The sequence below is a fragment of the Doryrhamphus excisus genome, chromosome 22, assembly GCF_030265055.1.
Source record: "Doryrhamphus excisus isolate RoL2022-K1 chromosome 22, RoL_Dexc_1.0, whole genome shotgun sequence".
Lineage (NCBI taxonomy): Eukaryota > Metazoa > Chordata > Actinopteri > Syngnathiformes > Syngnathidae > Doryrhamphus > Doryrhamphus excisus.
This window is the reverse complement of record NC_080487.1, coordinates 1545072-1568246: the sequence shown is the minus strand read 5'-3', so window position 1 is coordinate 1568246 and position 23175 is coordinate 1545072. Positions and strand designations below refer to the sequence as shown.

The window sequence follows — 23175 nt, the reverse complement described above, 5'->3', positions numbered from 1 at the left end:
TTTTGGCCATGTCCAAAAGCAGCTTTGCCAAGGAACCCTTAAGTGGATTAATGAAGAGAGCAAGTGTAGTACATATGAAATATGAAATATGAAATGACCTGTTAGCGCAACTCTCACAGATTTTATGGTATTTGCTAAATATGAGGGATGTAATAGTACATGAATTGGTAATTGGATTTCTTTGGGGAGTTCCCACATTAAGTGAGGGACAGGACACATTGCTTCTCTATTATTATTATTATTATTATTATTATTATTATTATTATTATTATTATTATGATTATGATTATTATTATGATTATGATTATTATTATGATTATGATTATGATTATGATTATTATTATGATTATTATTATTATTATTATTATTATTATTATTATTATTATTATTATTATTATGATTATTATTATGATTATTATTATGATTATGATTATTATTATGATTATTATTATTATTATGATTATGATTATTATTGTTATTATTATTGTTATTATTATTATTATTACCTTTACTGTACAGACTGAGCTTGAAAAAAAAAATCAAGAGTCAAATTGCATGTTGAGTACAGTAAACCTCGGATATATCGGACTCGGATATATCGGAAATTCGCTCACAACGGACAGATAAAAAAAGAAACGATTTTTCTGTAATGCATTTCCAATAAAAATTCATTGCATATATCAGATTTTTTATAACGGATTTGGCCTATTTCGGACAAAATCTCCAGTCCCGTTCCAATGCATTTCCATTAAATTTCCCTGGCATATATCGGATGGCCGCATCGTGGCGCTCCGAGTCGCCGAATCGTGACAGGCCGCTATACGACGTCATTTGCAGCGTTTGCAGCGTTGCCTGCGCGTCCAGGTACATTGGAAACATAGTCAAGGAAGTGCCTTTTTATAACGGATAAAATCCCATTTACGCATATACCGGATATAAATCCGATATATATGCGTAAAACGGACATTTTCCGGTATACGCATATAACGGATTTCGCTTATATCGGACAAAACCAGTGGGAACAATTGAATCCGATATATCCGAGGTTTACTGTACTATAAATATGTACATGTTTGTAGGTCTGTATTAAAATAAAAGCCTCTTGCCCCACTATTTGAGAAGAACTGCTGCAGACAAATAGGTTGCCAGGTGTTTCATGGCTAGCCATAGTGCCAAGGAGAAGCCAGAGCTTGGGTTTCATTTTCCATTCCAAACTTAAGCAGTTTTTTGTTTGTACCCTAAAATGAGAAAAATATGTTTATGATGTAAGTAATAAACTCGTCAAATACTATGAAATACAAAGTGAGGATATGATGTTCACAGTTTGTTTACAAGGCTGACACTCAGCTCTTGGCCAAGTATAAACACAACACCCACACTTTTCCACGTCCGCCTTCCAACCACAACAATAAACACAACATTAGAGCGCTAACCTTCATGCATAAACAACAATCATCTTTGGATTCTTGCAAGGTCCAAAAAGACTGCCGCCCTTAAATAGCACATGAGTCAGATTAAGCTGCTATTCACTCGCCCTCCTCCACGCTCCACGTTCATGCCCGCTAGCCCACTTGGCACCCCTAACTTCAGGAGACAAGCTGGCTAAATAGAAAACTCATACCCCCCCCTGCCTCATACACTCTCTATGAAAATCCCTGGTGAGTGCTTTCTTTTCATACAGTGGACGGCCCACAAAGACGACGACAACAACAACGACGACGACAACGACGACTGTGGGCTGGTGAGCACTTCCAGCCCACCGTGCAATCCCTCCTTCATAAACCCCCCCATTTTGGAGTGTGACAGTCATGTGAACGAGGCCATGCACATTCTTTCATGCATGAGTCCGTAATTGCTGCAAGGGTTCTGAAGGGCGTTTTTAATCTGCAAGACCAGAGCTTTTTCATGACAAAGATTCAGCAGCGTTACTCTGCATGGCGCTAAACTGCTAGTGACCTCCTGATATTGGGTAATAGCTACAAAGCTGCTAGATGCATGCGTGTGTGTGTGTGTGTGTGTGTGTGTGTGTGTAGCGTTTTACCCAACTGTTGGTCATTGCAAGTCATTGCTATCGGCTCAATAAATACGTTGGACTTAGTTTACAGGGTAAGCAAGTTGCATGTTTTGTTTGCAAACATTTATTTCTATTTATGAAGACATGCCTTCATAAGGGCAAGTGGTTTAAGATTAGCTTTAGCACTTTTAGAGGACAAGAAACCATATTTTAGCTATATTTATGTTATATTTTAACTTAATAAAGTAGTGGAAACTTGGACTTACAGGGTAAGCAAAGTGCATGTTTTGTTTGCAAACATTTATCTCTATTTATGAAGGCAAGTGATTTAAGATTAGCTTTAGCACTTTTTGAGGACAAGAAACCATATTTTAGCTATAGTTAAGTTATATTTTAACTTAATAAAGTAGTGGAACTTGGACTTTGGGTGTCATTTCACTTGAAAAAAATAAATACAATAAATACGTTTGACTTAGTTTACAGGGTAAGCAAGGTGCACGTTTTGTTTGCAAACATTAATTTCTATTTATGAAGACATGCCTTCATAAGGAAGTGATTTAAGATTAGCTTTAGCACTTTTAGAGGACCAAAAAAAAACATATTTTAGCTATATTTATGTTATATTTTAACTTAATAAAGTAGCCTTGGACTTTGGGTGTCATTTCACTTGAAAAAAATAAATATCTTAAGCACTTTTAGAGGACAAAAAAACATATTTTAGCTATATTTATGTTATATTTTAACTTAATAAAGTAGTGGAACTTGGACTTTGAGTGTCATTTCCCTTGAAAAAGATAAATACAATAAATACATTTGACTTAGTTTACAGGGTAAGCAAGGTGCATGTTTTGTTTGCAAACATTTATTTCTATTTATGAAGGCAAGTGATTTAAGATTAGCTTTTGCACTTTTTGAGGACAAGAAACCATATTTTAGCTATATTTATGTTATATTTTAACATAATAAAGTAGTGGAACCTTGTGAATTTCCCCCCCCAACCAGTCAAAAAGATCATTTTTAAAGCGTTATTAAATATATCAATAGAAAAGTACATTTATATTATATTAGTAGCTCAAATATTACATGACCACATTAGCTTTTTATATTTAAATCACTCAATACAAGGAAAATTGAAAATAGGAGACCCCCAGAAATAGAAAAAAACATATTAGTAAGAGATCAGAGGTATTTTAAGCTTTTAGTTTTGTGGGGTTGTCTGGTGCTGTCTGAACAGAGCCTACTTTGAATTCCTGCTTTAGATGTGCAGGCCAAGACAGAAGCAGGCTGTGTTTTGTGTTTCCTGTGATCTAATAAGTCCCACAGACATGTGATGGCACCACGACACGGCACTACCCTGACCGCTACGTCTCCCTGGTCGGCCACTACGTTTTTTTATTACACGGGACCAGTGAGGCAAAGAGAGGCTCCTAATGCCCGCATCCACCCACCCACCCACCAACACACCCACCAACACACAACAACTCTGCGGTGGAGCTAAACAATGTGGAGTCGAGTGCGGGTTCAAAGGTCTCTTCCTGGGCCAAAACCCCCACACGGTCTCTCGCTCAAGCTCACATGGTTTGAATCAATTCTGCCACTAACACTGTTTAGTGGGTCAATTCAATAATTACTATCAAACCTTGCTGGGGTATCTGCTCTTGTGCTTGGAGGCCAAAGGGAAAAAAAGCCAACCTAGTGGCAAACAGAGTTGTCAAAAGGAATTTTATTACTCCCGCCACACATCAGAACCCCCATTTTTTTTTTTAAATCCCTTTGTCATGTGCTTCTAAAGTCTGGAGTCAAGGAGGAAATTGGCCCTTAAGAGCCTTTTTCAACACTCCTTCAGCTGTGAAAGACAACAGAGCCATCTATTCCCTTGGAGGCCTGCATGGTGGAACTGCTGTCCCTTGCAGGCAAAAGAAGACTTTGTTGTTGCAATAAAAGTCCATTGCTGCTGCACATTGGGTGTAAAAAAAATGCTATAAAACTTGCAGATATTTCAGGTGCTTCTTTGAAAAATAAAATATAAGACAAACTTGCGCAGGAAGTGTGAGTTGCAGACATATTAGCACAGGGGTCTCAAACACGCGGCCCGCGGGCCAAATGTGGCCCGCAGGACACTCGTTTGAGGCCCCCGCAAGTTAGTGCGGCCCGCGCAAGTTTGATACGGATGCTGTATGGTATCATGTACCCAGAAAAAAATTATTACGTTTGATTAATGTTCATGTTAAAGGTTAAATAACTCTTAATAGTTATACTCCCTATCCGTGTGGAAGTGGTAAGTTTTTGGCTATTTAAGTTGAAAAGAAATAACTTGGAAGGCTACCGTTTAGGTCGCTAGCTCTCTAGTTTGCGAGTTAGCATGTGTCTCAAGACCCTGCAGTTGCGCAATATGTTATGTATTATGTATGTATATGTAAATAAAAAGAGTATAAATGTGACTATAGTCGTGTTTTGTCATGTCTACAGGGCTCTAATAATGCTTTGTTCATTTTAATCTGAAAAAAATAATTTGTCTACCCACCAACTATATGTGGTTTCTTAAGTTGTTATTATTATTATTATAATATTTATTTATTACTGATTTATTCTTGATTTGTTTATTTATTTTTCATCTTATTTTGTGCAGAAAAATAAAAATTAAGATATTTGAGAACAGTGGAATGTTTTATCAGAGCTTTTATTGTAGAAAATCGGAACCAAAGCACTGAAAAAGTTTGTATATTTTTCTGTTTTTAATATTTTTTTTTGTTTTTTTTTTAAAAACCTGATGTGGCCCAGCCTTGCCCAGACCCTAGCTCCAGTGGCCCCCAGGTAAATTGAGTTTTAGACCCCTTGTATTAGCAGAAGGTTGCAGAGGAAGGTTTGATATAATCTTAAAAAAATAATAAAAAAATATGTCATGCCTTGCAGAAGTTTGCATATTTTTCATAGCTGAGAAAAACACCCAATGTGGGCGCACACAAGAGGGGCTGAGAAAGTGGGTCAAGTATTTATAATGTAGAAATCAAGCTCAGGATTAGCGATGAGGGGGCGAAAGGGGGTGGGGGGAAGTGGAGGGGGGGGGGGGTTCGAGCAAAACCACGGTGTTCATTTTTAAGCGGTTAAAAACCCCAGAAAAGGTGAGCTTTTATATTAGAAGATAACCTACAGTGATTGGAGCCGTTCCAGTGCTGGTTTCTGACGGACGAGCCGTACGGATGAGGGCCCCCTGGAACCAGTCCTTTCTCCGGGAGCAGACACCCTCTGCTCTGGTTGTAGTAATCCATCATCAAAAACGGGTTCGGGCTGGGATTCAGTCCCACTACGTCCACACTTTCATACATCATACGAGGCGAAGAGTGGGGTCGTCGTTATCCAGTCAAAAAACAGCTTTGTGTTACTGATGTTATTATTATTATTGTTATTATTATGATTATTATTATGTCTCGTCGGATTCACATCAGAAGAAAAGTGGTAGATCCATGTGTGATTGTGAAGCTGGCGCACCGGAAAGGATGTGTGCAACAATCTGCATGCTCCACGGAAGTCTTCTCCGATATATTTCAACACAAAAACTTCCAAAAATGAAGGCGCCAATGCATGGAATTCGCTGAATTAAATCCGTGGAAAAACCAGCCAGGGAATCCCGTCCGACTGACTTAACAGTCCCACGTCCACCTCCGCTGTGAACGAGCCAGACCGACGGCGACGAATGCGCAAAACCTGCGTCGGCGTCCGTCTTCCGATCCCGGCTGGCCTCGGCGGCGTCTCGTTCGCGTCCACGGACTCGAAGCTCGAATGAAGCCCACCACGGTGCACCGTGGCGCCAGCTCTCATGTTCTGCAGCAATGTGACAAGACACGGCAGCTGTGGGCTTTAGCTCCACCCCCCCACTCCTCCTCCTCCTCAGCCTCCTTTCATGCCTTGCACCTCCTACCTTTAACCCATTGAGGGACGTCACCATGGTTCTCCACCGCCATCATGAAAGAGGCCTCCTTTCGGTATGCGAGGACGTGATTAAGTTCTAAAAAGAACTCCTGTGATACTTTAAATATTTTCCACTCATCCTTCCGACCGGTTTGACCCCCCCCCACTCTCATCATCGGTTGCAACCCTCGGATTCTGGGATTCTTTCTCCTCCCGGTTCTCTGTGTACCTCATTTGCCTAATGCTATGCAGCTGAACTTTTCCTGAACCCGGAGAAGTAGGCAGCCTCACCTCCTGGTGACCCGATGGATGACTTGGATTCGCCTCTCTGGCTCGCTCCCATCTCACATTATTCAAGGTTTCCCACCTTGAACACTCAGTGTAACACCATTCCGCTCTTTTTTCCAGTGGCGCCTCCTTCGCACATTTAGCATCCAAAGTGGCAAAGTCGCAGAGTCAAGGTCACCTTTTTTTTTTCTCCTAACAGTAATTACAGTCCCATGTTGCTGGAAACTCATGTCGCGTCCTCGGACGCCATGTTGCTGCACCTCCATGAATGGAATATTTCTTCTAGAGTGGGAAAGTGGGGGGTGCTGGAGCCTATCCCAGCTGTCTTTGTGCGAGAGGCGGGTTACACCGTCACCAAAAGGTAACTCTAGATAGTGGAGTTGCCACTACTGCTGCTGCTTTTGTTTTTTAGTTTGGTAAAGTTCATGCTAGGTGTCGCCGTTTGAAATCAATGCACCCAGGAGGGACGTTCCAGTAATCCTTAAAAGGGACCACAATACAAGCCAAATGCTGTATTACATGTTGTTGTCTCTTTTTATCTGTTTTAATATCTTTATAATGCACAGAAAAGAGAGATATAATGTCCGTGTATTTTTTTCGCTTATCCTCATGAGGGTCGCGGGCGTGCTGGAGCCTATCCCAGCTGTCTTCGGGCGAGAGGCGGGGTACACCCTGGACTGGTGGCCAGCCAATCACAGGGCACATATAGACAAACAACCATTCACACTCACATTCATACCTATGGACAATTTGGAGTGGCTAATTAACCTAGCATGTTTTTGGAATGTGGGAGGAAACCGGAGTACCCGGAGAAAACCCACGCAAACTCCACACAGGGATGGCCGAGTGTGGAATTGAACCCTGGTCTCCTAGCTGTGAGGTCTGCGCGCTAACCACTCGACAGCCGTGTCTGACAAGCCAACATAACATCAGAATATTTCTACTAGCATGACTCACCTCAGTTGACATGTTTAAGTATTTCTGCCAAATATATAAATATATGTAAATTAGAGCGTTGCATTGTGGGCAGGGCCTCATTCATCCCTTTTATCAGTGAAACTGTATCATGCTGGAACCTATCCAATTACTGCAACAATGCTTCACCTCCCCCAGAACCACAGCTGGGTCTGACCATCACGGATGGATTATCTATCTGCATGGAGCCTGGCAGGAGGGGTAGACATGGTGGTATTGGACCCCCCCCAACACCCACCCCCCGCTCACTGACACTTTATTCAGTGCAGGCCCGGCTTGTGTTTACACTATGTGATAAGAGCCCAGACCCCCCGCCTCCACCTCTTCACCTGCACTGATACCGCAGGCACGCATTCCTAACTCCAGCATTAGGTGTGTGGGTATTGGCTGTCAGGAGATGCCCCCCGCCCCCCAAATTCCCCACCCTGTTTACTTCTCTAAGAGACAGACAACAGACGGGGGGAAAAACAATAACAAGAAAAGTAAAGATTTTCAAACTTTGTCAAACTTTCATTCATTCATTTTCTACCGATTATCCTCACAAGGGTCACGGGGGGTGCTGGAGCCTATCCCAGTTGTCTTCGGGCAAGAGGCTGGTGTCCAGCCAATCACAGGGCACATATAGACAAACAACCATTCACACTCACATTCATACCTATGGACAATTTGGAGTGGCTAATTAACCTAGCATGTTTTTGGAATGTGGGAGGAAACCGGAGTACCCGGAGAAAACCCACGCATGCACGGGGAGAACATGCAAACTCCACACAGAGATGGCCGAGAGTGGAATTGAACTCGGGTCTCCTAGCTGTGAGGCCTGTGTGCTAACCACTCGCCCACTGTGCGGCCCTAAAATGTAATATTCATTCATTCATTTTCTACCGCTTATCCTCACAAGGGTCGCGGGGGTGCTGGAGCCTATCCCAGCTGTCTTGGGGCGAGAGGCGGGGTACACCCTGGACTGGTGATTGGCCAGCCAATCACAGGGCACATATAGACAAACAACCATTCACACTCACATTCATACCTATGGACAATTTGGAGTGGCTAATTAACCTAGCATGTTTTTGGAATGTGGGAGGAAACCGGAGAACCTGGAGAAAACCCAAGTAAAAAAGTCAAAAAAGTAAAAAAATAAAAATTCATAACATGAACTGCCATCAAGGATCTATCTGTTTCAGAAATCATGCCCCCCCCCCCCCCCTTTTACTTTTTTTTTTTTAACTTTTTTGTTGTGTGTGTCCCGTCCAGCCATTGGGGCCGATAGTATTACATATTGAGGTTGTCTTGTGAGTGACAGGTGACCAGTCCAAGGTGAAACCCCGCCAGAGTCAACTGGGATAGGCTCCAGCTCGTCTGCAACCTTGAACAGAATAAGCGGTACATAAAGCGAATAGATGGATGGAAAGCATTAATGTTGCCAGGCTGGACTAAGATGAAGGTTGCGTCTTCATGACCAGTCCAGGTTGCTGGTGCTACTCCAGCCTCAATAAGCATCACATCATCACATGGCCAAGAAGAGGGTATTTTGGCTTAAGAGGGACGCCTGATAGCATGAGATTAAGTCTTGATCTGCTAACTTGATATTTGGAGGTCGGCCTCGGTTGCGTGGCTAGCAAAGCGATTAAAGCATCAATCAAACATGGGAACTTCGCGGCAATACGTGGTTACGCAAGCAATGTGGAAGACGGCTGACAATGAGTGTCAAAAGGGGGGGGGGCGGAGAATGGAGAGGACGGGGCGGTGGGATTTTAGTAGGGGATTCAAAGAGTTTTATGGGCAAGGGTGGAGAGGAGATTGCTGGCTGGACCTTGAGGGTGTCAAACTATTTTTACAGCTCCCTCTCGCTGCCTTTCTTCAGGCCAATCAGGGGTGCGAGGAAGCAGTAAAGAGTGTCCCCTGTGCCATTCCTCCGCCGAGGAGATGAGCCGTCAGGTTAAAACAAACAATAGGTCGTTATGTCATTTGGGTTATTGTGCGTGGTAAAAGACAGGAAAAACTCGAGCTTATCTGCGACAATTCCAGCATTTTTAGACCCGATATTCAAATCAATAAGTTGAAGTTATGTAAGAGTCATCAAAGAAAGCAGAGCAGGCCTCCTTGGCTCCACTAAAAGGCCCGTGCTGACAAGATAAGGCCAGATATACACATTTGAAATAAATTGAACGATGACTAATTTTAGACTTCCGGTCTACGGTGGTGGCTACTACACAAACACAGACCCCCCCCCCCCCTCTCAAATCCCCCCCCCCACCACCCTTCGAGCTCTCCTGCACATGTGCGTGCAGATGGCTAATGCCCAGACGCCGACACTTTATAACTTTCTTAAATCTTCCCAGTGACCTAATAAAGCAGCACAGCAGGGGAAGATAGAGATTTGCAGCCTAGGAAGTCGTTAAAGGCAGTTAAAGTTCCCAAACTAATTGTCAGAGTGAAATCAGAACTTGGTATCAAAAGTACCGATACGTATACTTATACTGATACTTTGTCAATATCAGCTGTCAAATCAAACCATACACCAGAGCTTCTCATTTAAACTACTCAGTCTGTGGGATTCTCAAAACAGACAAAAAAAAGTGCAAATACAGTAAACCTCGGATATATCGGACTCGGATATATCGGAAATTCGCTCACAACGGACAGATAAAAAAGAACCGATTTTTCTGTAATGCATTTCCAATAAAAATTCATTGCATATATCGGATTTTTTATAACGGATTTGGCCTATTTCGGACAAAATCTCCAGTCCCGTTCCAATGCATTTCCATTAAATTTCCCTGGCATATATCGGATGGCCGCATCGTGGCGCTCCGATTCGCCGAATCGTGACAGGCCGCTATACGACGTCATTTGCAGCGTTTGCAGCGTTGCCTGCGCGTCCAGGTACATTGGAAACATAGTCAAGGAAGTGCCTTTTTATAACGGATAAAATCCCATTTACGCATATACCAGATATAAATCCGATATATGCGTAAAACGGACATTTTCCGGTATACGCATATAACGGATTTCGCTTATATCGGACAAAACCAGTGGGAACAATTGAATCCGATATATCCGAGGTTTACTGTACATATTTTGATAGATGGACACAGCAATATTCACAACTTCTTATTATGCATCATATTTGGGGGTGTCACCATGTAATGGGATTTCCAATGTAAATTAGCACCGAGCTAGCACTTTTGTTTGAATGCATTTCCTTTATTTTGAATGAATTGTATCTTACGTACGTCACAATTACATTGCACGGTGGACGAGTGGTTAGTGGTCTCACAGCTGGGAGACCCGAGTTCAATTCCACCCTCGGCCATCTCTGTGTGGAGTTTGCATGTTCTCCCCGTGCATGCGTGGGTTTTCTCCGGGTACTCCGGTTTCCTCCCACATTCCAAAAACATGCTAGGTTAATTAGCCACTCCAAATTGTCCATAGGTATGAATGTGAGTGTGAATGGTTGTTTGTCTATATGTGCCCTGTGATTGGCTGGCCACCAGTCCAGGGTGTACGTACCTTGCCTCTCGCCTGAAGACAGCTGGGATAGGCTCCAGCACCCCCGCGACCCTTTTTATTTTAAAGGAAAAAATACATGGACCTTATAACTCTCTTTTCTGTGCGTTCTAAAGATATTAAAACAGATAAAAAGAGACAACAACATGTAATACAGCATTTTGCTAGTATTTTGGTCCCTTTAAGGATTACTGGAACGTCCCTCCTGGGTGCATTGATTTCAAACGGCAACACCTAGCATGAACTTTACCAAACTCAAAAACAAAAGCAGCAGCAGTAGTGGCAACTCCGCTATCTAGAGGCGGTGTAACCCGCCTGTCGCCATAAGACAGCTGGGATAGGCTCCAGCACCCTTGCGACCCTTGTGAGCATAAGCGGTAGAAAATGAATGAATATTTTTTATTTTAAAGGAAAAAAGATATGGACATTATATCTCTCTTTTCTGTGCATTATAAAGATATTAAAACAGATAAAAAGAGACAACAACATGTAATACAGCATTTTGCTTGTATTTCGGTCCCTTTAAGGATGACTGGAACGTCCCTACTGGGTGCATTGATTTCAAACGGCGACACCTAGCATTAACTAGCTGGGATAGACTCCAGCACCCCAATGAGTCTACCTGGGACCCCATGGACGTATCCTGTGTGTGTGTGAGAGAGAGTCAGCACCTGCCAAAGCCAGCAGCTGTGCCCCCCACCAGTGGGCCAACATGTCACGAGGGCCCCGACCCTACAATGTGAGAACAAGCCACATTATCAATGAACGCCGCACCACTTCCATCGCTTCCTGTCGATCATCCACCGAGCGCAGCCCGAACTGCAGTTAAGCTGCTCTATAGATCTAATATTTCCTACGGGTCTATGCCAACGTGTTCTTAAAACACCCTCTTAGTGAATGCGGGGGTCTTCTGAAAGCTCCTCCCTGTCATTATCCCTTTAATGTCCCTCCAAAAGCAGACTCCAGCATTTATGGTACAGGCCTATATCTGCCAATAAAGCCTTTTATTGTTTAGCACCGCTCTGTGGTGACCGTAACCTGGTTTTCCCATTTTTTATGGGGACATTCACTATATCACAAGGGGGAGGACAAAGCTGCCCACCATCGGTGTTTACCAAAGTATGGCCCCCTCATAAATCCATCATGGCCGGCGGCATTCTAGAAATACCTCAGCAAAGAGAGAGAGAGAGAGAGAGAGCGAGGGAGGAAGAGGAGGGGGAAGGAGCTTATTGTATTGCTTGTAATCTACCAAACTCTGCGGCCCTGACTCCGAGAGCCCATCTCCACAATGATCATTAGGGTCCATGTTTTTTTTTTTTTTTTTTTTTTTTCTCCGCCATGAGTCCATCACTCAGCAAATCACAGAGAAAATTGCAATGGATGTTACCCTGGAGGAAGGAGATCTCAGGTCAAACAGGACTTGGAATGGCCCCCATTAGCTGTCAGGAACACGGGCAAGTTTACATACGAACAGACATGTGGCGAATTCCATTAGGAGAGACAAGAGGGACGGAGAATAAGGAAGCGGAACAAAGGTTATTTTCAGAACAATAACCTGAATCTTGAGACGAGAAGAATGTCATGATTGATGCAGCAGACAGGAATATGCTCCAGTGCATGCCCATAAAGTGCAGAGGCAAAGACTGGAATTCAATACGACCTTCGCTGAGTCATAAAACGCTCAAACTTGACGAGCGCAGTTTGCCGTGGAAGCTTTCTCCGACGGATTTTTGTAGTTTCCATCGCTGCAGACTTGACAACGTTCCCTAAAAAGTCTCTTTAAGTGATCAGGTTCGTTGAAGAAACGATGGAAGAGCAGAAACCTCATATTACAAATAATGATTTGGAGTGCATGAAAAAGTATGTATTATCAAGTGAAAAGATGTTTTTTGATAAAAGATTAACTTAAGATGAACTTAAGTAAAACTAAAATCATGCTGTTTGTAGACATTGAAAGGGTGAAGGAAAAATATGAGCTGGAAACCTCATATTACAAATAATGATTTGGAGTGCATGAAAAAGTATGTATTATCAAGTGAAAAGATGTTTTTTTTGATAAAAGATTAACTTAAGATGAACTTAAGTAAAACTAAAATCATGCTGTTTGTAGACATTGAAAGGGTGAAGGAAAAATATGAGCTGGAAACCTCATATTACAAATAATGATTTGGAGTGCATGAAAAAGTATGTATTATCAAGTGAAAAGATGTTTTTTTTGATAAAAGATTAACTTAAGATGAACTTAAGTAAAACTAAAATCATGCTGTTTGTAGACATTGAAAGGGTGAAGGAAAAATATGAGCTGGAAACCTCATATTACAAATAATGATTTGGAGTGCATGAAAAAGTATGTATTATCAAGTGAAAAGATGTTTTTTGATAAAAGATTAACTTAAGTAAAACTAAAATCATGCTATTTGTAGACATTGAAAGGGTGAAGGAAAATATGTACATTTCTGGGGATCACAATAGATGAAAATATGAGCTGTAAACCTCATATTACAAATAATGATTTGGAGTGCATGAAAAAGTATGTATTATCAAGTGAAAAGATGTTTTTTTTTATAAAAGATTAACTTGAGATGAACTTAAGTAAAACTAAAATCATGCTATTTGTAGACATTGAAAGGGTGAAGGAAAAATATGAGCTGGAAACCTCATATTACAAATAATGATTTGGAGTGCATGAAAAAGTATGTATTATCAAGTGAAAAGATGTTTTTTGATAAAAGATTAACTTAAGTAAAACTAAAATCATGCTGTTTGTAGACATCGAAAGGGTGAAGGAAAATATGTACATTTCTGGGGATCACAATAGATGAAAATATGAGCTGGAAAGCTCATATTACAAATATACAACATAAGATGGCAGGAAATATTTCAATATTGAACAAATCAGAAATCACTCCACACTCTTTATTGCTCTCTGGTTCTACCATATCTTACTTATTGTGTGGAAATATGAGCTAATAACTATAAAAGCAATCTTCACTCGCTAAATGTACTGCAAAAAAAGGCCAGTAAGGATAATTCATAATAGCGCCTCCAGAGAACATACTAACTCCTTATTTCTAAAATCACAAATACTTCAACTTGCTGATATAGTTCATCTTCAAAAATAAGCTAAAATAATGCATAAGGCTAAAAATAACTACTTAATATATACTTCTCTACAAGAGAGGAGAAATATGATCTCAGGGAAGAAGTACATTTGAAACACTTCTACGCTAGGACTACGTTATGCTAGCCATAGCATTTCAGTATGTGGAATCAAACTATGGAATGGATTGAGTAAGGGAATCAAACAATGCACAACGATGAGCCAATTCAAGAAACAATACAAGCAGTTGATGTTTGCTAAATACAAGGATGAAGAGTAAAAAAAAACAAAACTTAAACTATATTAGGAAAGCAGGAAGTGAACAAATGTAACAGTTAGTGATTGTAAAAGTACCAGATGGAGGGGTAGGATTTAATAAGCTTTGCTTCTTCCTACTCCTTTTGAACATGTGGAACTAAAAGTGCCAGAATATGCTAACATACTAGCTAGCATCAATGACGCCATAGTGGCTTGAGTAGAAAGTTCATAAAATAAAGTAGAATAAGTCTCTAAATGGTCTAATTTGACATTTGAAGCGGTGCAGACGGCCATTTTAGAATGTTTTCCAATCACAAGTGTCGGGACGGGGATATGAGAAGGGAAATGAGTGTGTGTGTGGGGGGGGGGGTTCACTTTAAGTGGATTGCCCCTCAGTCAAGTTATGCCCAGCCCAAAGCATTACAACACCTTTCTCTGTGACCTCCACTTAAGCGCTGCCCCCCTTTGGAGTGGCGCTGGCGGCAGGCGCTGGGTTCGAACACGTACCGCTAAGCTCCAACAAAAAAAAAAAAAATAGCTGAAGTGTTTGTCGCATGTCCCCAAAAAAAGGCACAGCTGGTTGAAATGTTAATGAAACATGTGAAAGGCCCCTTTGCTTAGCCAGCATGTAGGGTCGGAGGGGGCAACAAAGGCCCAAGTGGGGGTGAGCACCAGACCGCCTCGGCCTCGGAGCATGACAAATGCCCTTGCCATCAGCGCTGCCGTGGCCCCTGTTACCCCTGTTACCCCTGTTACCCCGCTTACCCCTGCGTCTTCCACAAGGGATCCGCCTCATTCTAACCTGGGGGAGGCCAGCAGGAGGAGGGTTAATGGAATGGATGCCACTTTAAAAAGAGAAGGTAGTAGAGTGATGACGGTGAGGGAGGAGGAGGAGGAGGAGGAGGAGGAGGAGGAGGAGGAGGAGTGATCAGCATTTGAAAAGAAGAAAGGGCAGCTAGCAGCTAGCCTTTTCTCCGCCACTGTTTTCCGTGTGACTGTGTCTGTGTGTGCATATGAAAGAGTTGACCCTCCTTGGCCAAATGTCCGTGAGGTGTGTGAAGGTCATCAGATGACCAAAAACAGCAGAGCACTCCTGACATATAGAGGATCTTTGAGAAGTGTTTTTTTTTTTTTAAAGTAGGTGCTGAAAAACAGCAATGTTAAGTTGTCATATTGGGAATGGTTGATTTGGGTTCTGGCTCGTGGAACCGCTTGAAAAAGTGCAAAAGTGCAAAAGTTTCAGATAATGAGGTCTGTGCCTGAAAAAACTTTGGCGTGGTTGAGCTAGTTCCTTATATGGGCGTGCCCAGGTACAAGCTATGGAAGCTATTGGCTGTAGAAGCTGAGTGGGATCAATCACAGTGGAGTTGCCGTGGGTGGAATAAATCTTTTGGAAATCCAGAGAAATACAGCTGGAATGGGTGCAGATTCTGGAAGATCTGGAAAGCTTTCCGTGCAGGTTATCATGTGTAGCTGTACAAAGTGCTGAAAATGAGCATAATAGGTGCCCTTTTGTAAAGTTTATTTATATTTGTTTTATTATTTATTCATTAATTTTCTACTGCTTTTCCTCACGAGGGTCGCGGGGGGTGCTGGAGCCTATCCCAGCAGTCTTCGGGCGAGAGGCGGGGTACACCCTGGACTGGTGGCCAGCCAATCACCGGAGAAAACCCACGCATGCACGGGGAGAACATGCAAACTCCACACAGAGATGGCTGAGGGTGGAATCGAACTCGAGGCCTGTGAGACCACTAACCACTCATCCACCGTGCAGCGCTAAAATGTAATAGTAAAATGTAATTGTGACTTACATAAGATACAATTCATTCAAAATAAAGGAACTGCATTCAAACAAAAGTGCTAGCTCGGTGCTAATTTACATTGGAAATCCCATATACAGGCCGGCGATTAACATTAGCGATTAACATGGTGACACCTCCAAATATGATGCATAATAAGAAGATCTCCTAGCTGTGAGGCCTGTGTTCTAACCACTCGACCGCCGTGCAGCCCTGTTTTATTATGTACTAAATAAAACTAAAACTTCTGCACCCTTTATTTCTGATTTTGTTCCACTAGCCATTTGACATGGGAACTAATTCAAAGAAGTAAAAGCAGAAGTCAACCATGACCACAAACATGTATTGTGACAAAACGTGCATCCACTTCTGTCAACACCAGATGACTGATGTGCTGTTGCTCAACAACGTTGCATATAACCTCACCGGGTGCCAAGGGCAACATTTTACCAGCAGAATATACAATATACTATGATATTACCTATATGAATATACCTGTGATGAAACAATGGCCACGGAGGCGTAACAGTAAAAAAATATATAGTAATCCTGCAAAAATAAAATCACATCAGAAAGAGACAACAACATTATTTTTTACATATTAGAGGAGATAGAAGGCACTAAGAAAATACAGCCCTGCAACAAAGTCGAGATTCAGGCAATCTCTATGGCTACCCAAACCATCTATGTTGAGAACCCATATAGAGAGAGAGAGGGGGGGGGGTGTTTCAATAGTAAATAAATTGGGTGATGCCGAAAGTGAATGGCTCAGAAGGGCAGATCATTAGTTGGCCGCATCTTAGCCATTCTCTTGTGTGTTAGCACAACAGGAGGGGGGCCCAAGCACCAAAAAGAGCCTTGATAATATTTAACCAACGCAGATCTATCATCAATCTGACCCCCCCCCCCCCCCACCACCCCTCCACCACCCACCAACAACAGACCATCAGTCCTCACCCCCACCTCGCCTATTGTCATTCACACCCCGACTCCCTTTCACACTTTATTCAATATTTTTGAGCCATTGTTCCACCTTACATGCCCCCTCTGAACTACATTACTTCTCCCACTCAGCGATGAAAGGAGAGGGGCAGCGGTCAGGGGGAAAAAAACACATCATATGTTATAATGTCAGGGGTAACAAAAACGTCAGTCAGCCATGGCAAAAAGTCTGGCTTTTTTTTTTTTTTTTTTGCATGCATTCTGTGGTGATGAAGAACACCGCGTACGGCGCAGGTCCTTGCATGTTTAGTCCGAAAGTCAAATGTTACAAAGAACAGAAAACTGCTAGTCATAACCAATCAGGATTTCATAAAAAAAGCTGTTGTTTTATGTATAATCATTATGGCTATTCATGGCTACATGGCGTCCGAGTGGTTAGGCCACACAGCTGGGAGACCCGAGTTCGATCCCACCCTCGGCCATCTCTGTGTGGAGTTTGCATGTTCTCCCCGTGCATGCGTGGGTTTTCTACGAGTACTCCGGTTTCCTCCCACATTCCAAAAACATGCTAGGTTAATTAATTAGCGACTCCAAATTGTCCATAGGTATGAATGTGAGTGTGAATGGTTGTTTGTCTATATGTGCCCTGTGATTGGCTGGCCACCAGTCCAGGGTGTATCCCAGCTGGGATAGGCTCCAGCACCCCCGCCACCCTCGTGAGGATAAGCGGTAGAAAATGAATGAATATTTTTTATTTTAAAGGAAAAAAATACATTATGTCTCTCTTTTCTGTGCGTTCTAAAGATACTAAAACAGATAAAAAGAGACAACAACATGTAATACAGCATTTTGCTTGGATTTTGGTCCCTTTAAGGATTACTGGAACGTCCCTCCTGGGTGCATTGATTTCAAACGCCGACACCTAGCATTAACTTTTTCAAACTCATTAAAAAAAAGCAGTAGTGGCAACTCCGCTATTTAGCGTTACCTTTTGGTAGCGGTTTAATTATAATATACATATTTTAGTCATATAAATATGACTAAAATATATCATGTGTTTTAATAATGAAAATAATTATATATTTTAATTTCTAATATAAATAATGATCGTTGTGCCCTGTGATTGGCTGGCGACCAGTCCAGGATATACCCTGCTTCTCTCCCAACGACAGCTGGGATAGGCTCCAGCATACCCCCTCCTAGTGAGGATAATTGGCATAGAAAATGGATGGATAAATATTTTTGTATTGTAATCATTCTTTGTTGTTGTTGTTTTTATTATATTATTATTATTATAATATTATTGCTTCACAGCCCATAGCTCCCGACCTGACCTTGTTGTCAATGAGCATACTTGTGATAATTGCTAATCTATATCTGATTAAATGTACGTACTTGATGATGCAAGTGGTGCTGATAACCGAGTCACGGTATACGTAACATACAGGAAGACGTCAACAAAACTCCCATAAGCATAAGCGGTAATGATTAACATGTCTTCCTCTGTCCTCTTTAGCCACGTCATGCATAGAGTCAAAAGTCCGGCAAACGGAATCCTATATAGAGCAATTAGTGTGTACTACTACAGAAGCAATAATACCACCGGTATCATATAAAAGACCTAATAACTGTCATAAATACAAGAACATGCAAATCATGCAGCTCAGCGTGTTTATTTTGGGTAAATATATTCTGTGATGCCACCGCAGGAGGGTACAAGCGATGCCAAAGAGAATAAGCGTGATGATAACCATAGAAGCGGAAGACATAGCAACAAAACTGGTACTGCGCCTCTGTCCAGGCTGCTCAGTCCAATAAAGTTGACAAAAAAAAAAAAAAATCAACTGTGTTTAGTCTCTGTGAGAAGAGACCCGCCTCCCAGGCACAATAAGTAATCCTCCCTCGGCACGTTTGCAGATTAAAATTTGGGCATGTGTCAATATTGCATCTAGCTAATCAGCTTGGATGCAAAGCATTGCTGTTTAGCTCGTGCACACACGCACACACGCACGCCAAATCCTTGGAGGCCTTGTGCTGCTGACGTGTTTTCTAATCTACACCCCGGGCTCCGTTTGGGCAGATGAACATCATTTTGTGTCACGGTGCCTTTTGTTGACCACGCATGGCTAACGGTTTCACTATGACACTAATGATGTTCACGTGAGGGACACACACTGCACCGCCGTGTGTGTGATAAGACGCACGTAAATGAAAACAGAGCGGTCAATACAACACAACAGCAGCGATCAATGATGTTATTGAGCCCCGAGGTTCTCATAATGCTATCATAATTTAGCAAAGTGAGGCTTCACGTTCAAGATGAACGTGCAGCTTGTCATAAAGCAAGATACCGTACAGTTAGGTCAGGGGTCTCAAACTCAATTTACCTGGGGGGACACCGGAGCTAGGTTCTGGGTGAAGCCGGGCCGCAGCAGGTTTTCAAAAAAAAAAAACAAAAAAAAAACGCATTTATTAAAAACTGGAAAAAAATCAATAAAAAAAACTATCTTCAATGCTTTTGCTTTTACACTTTTTCAGTACTTTGGTTCCGGTTTTCCACACCAAAATATCTGATAAAACATTCCACTGTTATTAAATATCTTAATTTTTATTTTTCTATACACATAAAAAAATTGTGTATAATTTTTTTTTAATTTATAAAAAAAACAAAAACAAATTAAGAATAAAGACAATAAATCAATCAATCAGTAATAAATAAGTAAAATAATAATAAAACAGCAAATAAGAAAAACGTAAGAAACCACATACAGTTGGTAGAGAAATTATTTTTTTCAGATTCAAATGTATAGTATTAACAGTTACTTAACCTTTAACGTGAACATTAACGAAACTTAATAATTTGACCCAATTAGCAAGTTAGCATCGTACTCAGTTCCATCTGGGAGCAGCGTCGTACCTTTAACAACATGTTTGATGAGATGCTTTATTTTCCGTTTTTATTCCAAATCATTTCCAGCATTTATTTGTACCTAGCGTCATAAGCCTTTAGCTTCATTGCTAATCCAACGCAAATCCAAATGGGCGGGGCAAAATTATGTTAATTGTGTCTGGTGTGCACACAGTTTTAAGCTAAGTCATTTCAACATTAAACTTTGGTATCAAGGTGGGGGGCCTCAAATTAGCATCTCGTGGACCGCATTTGGCCCGCGGGCCGCAAGTTTGAGACCCCCGAGTTAGGTGCTTTGTTACAGTGCACCTCCATCACACGCACACACACACTTGTGTACAGCAAATTCCATCATCAGCACAATGCAGGTGCCTGATTATTCCAGCAAAGGAGGCAACAATGGTGGGAGTGAACCGTCTCTCTCTGTGCCAAAAAATTCAGCCGTCTGGCCAAAACAGCTGAGTATGGAGCACATCATCCAAGGTATTTCTGTTGTCCCAAACAATGCTTGATTACGCTCACACACACACATGTCAACAGGCCCTGTTTCACTATTGGGGTACGCATCGCTTGGATTTGCGCCCCCTTGGAGTGATCCCTCAGTTCCTTCATCCCCCCCCCCCGAGGAAATGCTACAACTATAATCAACTTAACCGCTGCGCCGTATGCCACGACGCTGAGCCGCCATGAGGTTCGCTGGTCACACGGCTTCGCTCATTCGGCTTATCTGGCGCCGCGCAGCAGTCAAGAGGTAGCGAGAGAGGAGTTGGTCCTCTCGCTGGTTCACGCTGATGGAGTGGCGAACAAAAGAGTGTGGGACTGTGTGTATTTGTATGGTTGTGTGTCAAGAACAGCCTCTCGGCATACGCTGTACTTATGTATTCCTTTAATAAAAAACACTGGTGCCTTGCTCATTTTGAATGGAAATTTTGAATTTTCTCATTTTGAATGTGCCCCGCCCCACTTTTCTCATGTTTTAACTGTGTATTAACGAATGAATGTTGTATTTTAATGCATCTTTTGCTTTGTTTACTTGCTTTTATTCAACTCCATTCTTCTGTAAAGTGTCTTTGAGTATTTTGAAAAGCGCTATACAAATAAAATTTATTATTATTATTAAAATTAAGCTAAATTAGAGGTTTGGTATGTGGTTCAAATGTGTCAGTAATAACATCTGCAGCACCAGGTGGCGCTGTCTCTTTACGGCGTGCTCTTCTCCAGCAGATATCTACAGCTGTGTGTCAATGTTCTTCCACAGAAACGTTACAGTCACCCAGAACGTGAGTTGCATTCACAGACATTGGATAATTACATTTTATTCCCCGGTGACCCACTGAAAAAGGGCTCCGCTTTTGAGTCCCGAGCCACCAGTTGGGAACCACTGGTTTGAATAATACTTTATTTAACAATAAGCTTACATCCATGTTAGCCAATGAGAGGCCACAAGAAAGGTACTACTTCCAGAAAAGTAACAATTAAGTCAAAAAAATCGACCCAACAACATTTAAAGTCAATAGGAATGGAAATACTTTTGACATTACAACAGAGGTCTCAAACACGCGGCCCGCGGGCCAAATGTGGCCCGCAGGACACTAGTTTGAGGCCCCCGCCTTCATATGAAAGTTTGATATGGATGCTGTATGGTATCATGTACCCAGAAAAAAATATTACATTTGATTAATGTTCATGTTAAAGGTTAAATAACTGTTAATAGTTATCCTCCCTATCCGTGTGGAAGTGGTAAGTTTTTGGCTATTTAAGTTTAAAGGAAATAAACTTGAAGGCTACCGTTTAGGTCGCTAGCTCTCTAGTTTGCGAGTTAGCATGTCTCAACACCCTGCAGTTGCGCAATATGTTGTAAATAAAAATGTGTATAAATGTGACTATAGTCGTGTTTTGTCATGTCTACAGGGCTCTAATAATGCTTTGTTCATTTTAATCTGGAAAAAATAATTTGTCTACCCACCAACTATATGTGGTTTCTTAAGTTTTTATTATTATTATTATTATAATATTTATTTTTTACTGATTGATTTTCTTTATTCTTGATTTGTTTATTTATTTTTCATCTTATTTTGTGTAGAAAAATAAAAAGTAAGATATTTATTGTAGAAAATTGGAACCAAAACGAAGTTTTTTAAACATTTTTTTGTTTCTTTTTTTGGAAAACCTGATGCGGCCCAGTCTCACCCAGACCCGAGCTCCAGTGGCCCCCAAGTAAATTGAGTTTGAGACCCCTGCGTTACAACATTGTCGTGCATGGCTATATTAGCACTGACCAAAACGTTTAAGTTTAAAAGTCTGTGTCCTTTTTGGCCTCTTTTGTCTTCCCGGCTGCCATCTTTCCCGTTCTTTCAAAAGCCAGTAAACTACCTCTATCCCCCCCCCCCCCCACTCTCACCCGTCTCGCTCGCTCTTGAGGGGAGAGATCAGTGCTAGCGAGGAGGTTTATTTGTGTAATTTACATCCCCTCCGACAGCCTTCTGTGGCCTCCTACAAACCCGAGGCTTTTTTTTTTTTTTTACAGCCGACCAGACCCTCATAAAGCAGCCGCTCTTTCTGACGAGCGAGTGGGCCTTCCTGAGCTGCAATCCACAGAAAGCTGCTTGTAAAAATAACACACGGACACTCGGTATTGGTTAGCTCCCTGTCTGGCCCTGCAGTGTGTGTGTGTGTGTGTGTATATGTGTGTGTATATGTGTGTGCGGTCACGCCTGCTTTTGCCTGTTCGTGCAGAGCGGCCAAGGCGGTCGAAGGGTGGGTTACTTGACCAAACAAGCTTTGGTATATCCCGGGATCATCCATTAATCCACCAGCCATCATGTGCTTGCCGTAGTGGCCAAAGGTCAAACGCTAATCCCATTAACAGGTGACACAGGCTCACCTGGAGCACAAATCCAGAACGTGTGTGTATAAGCGACGATAGATATATCGATTTTCAAGTGATAAAAAGTAGCGAGCAGGAATAAAACCCAGCAAGAGAGAAACACTAAGAAGTATAAAAGGCGCATGACAGAGGATGCGGGGTGACCTTTTTTTTTTTTTTTTTTCTTTTTTTTTTCCCTTTATTTGGGCAAATATGTGAATCATTACAGTGCATTTCTTACATCAATCAAAATATAACTTTCCATTATTTACATTTGTATTCAACTATCTGATCCCAAGCCCAAAAGGAGTAGGCTGAAGCAAAAGCTTATAAATGCCTACCCCTTTTTGCAGGATATAATCATGTTCATGCCACTGTCTTGTTTCCCCTGTTATTATTTTCATTGTAATATTATTATTATTATTATTATCATTGTTGTTATAATCTTTATCATTATTACCATCATTATAATCATCATTAATATTACCATTTTCATCATTATAGTTAAAAATGTTGTGATTTTTTTATTTTTAATTATTTAATTTTACAGACTTCATTGCTTCTTGTAGAGTGTAGAGATTTGACCTTGTCAAGAGGGAGGAAGTAGAC

The 23175-nt window shown here is 41.6% G+C and overlaps 1 protein-coding gene across 3 annotated transcripts in view; it reads right to left on the bottom strand.

Moving 5' to 3' along the window:
* Window positions 1-23175, bottom strand: part of raraa (retinoic acid receptor, alpha a) — a 167281-nt gene that overhangs the window by 44932 nt on the left and 99174 nt on the right. The window contains exon 1 of one of the 3 annotated variants that reach the window (XM_058062202.1): window positions 5166-6093. The exons of the other annotated variants lie outside the window; for them this stretch is intronic. Within the exon in view, the coding sequence (XP_057918185.1) occupies window positions 5166-5343 (178 nt within the window). The 5' untranslated portion in view covers window positions 5344-6093. Of the gene's footprint in view, window positions 1-5165; window positions 6094-23175 lie in introns of those variants that run through there. 3 annotated transcript variants of the gene reach the window in all.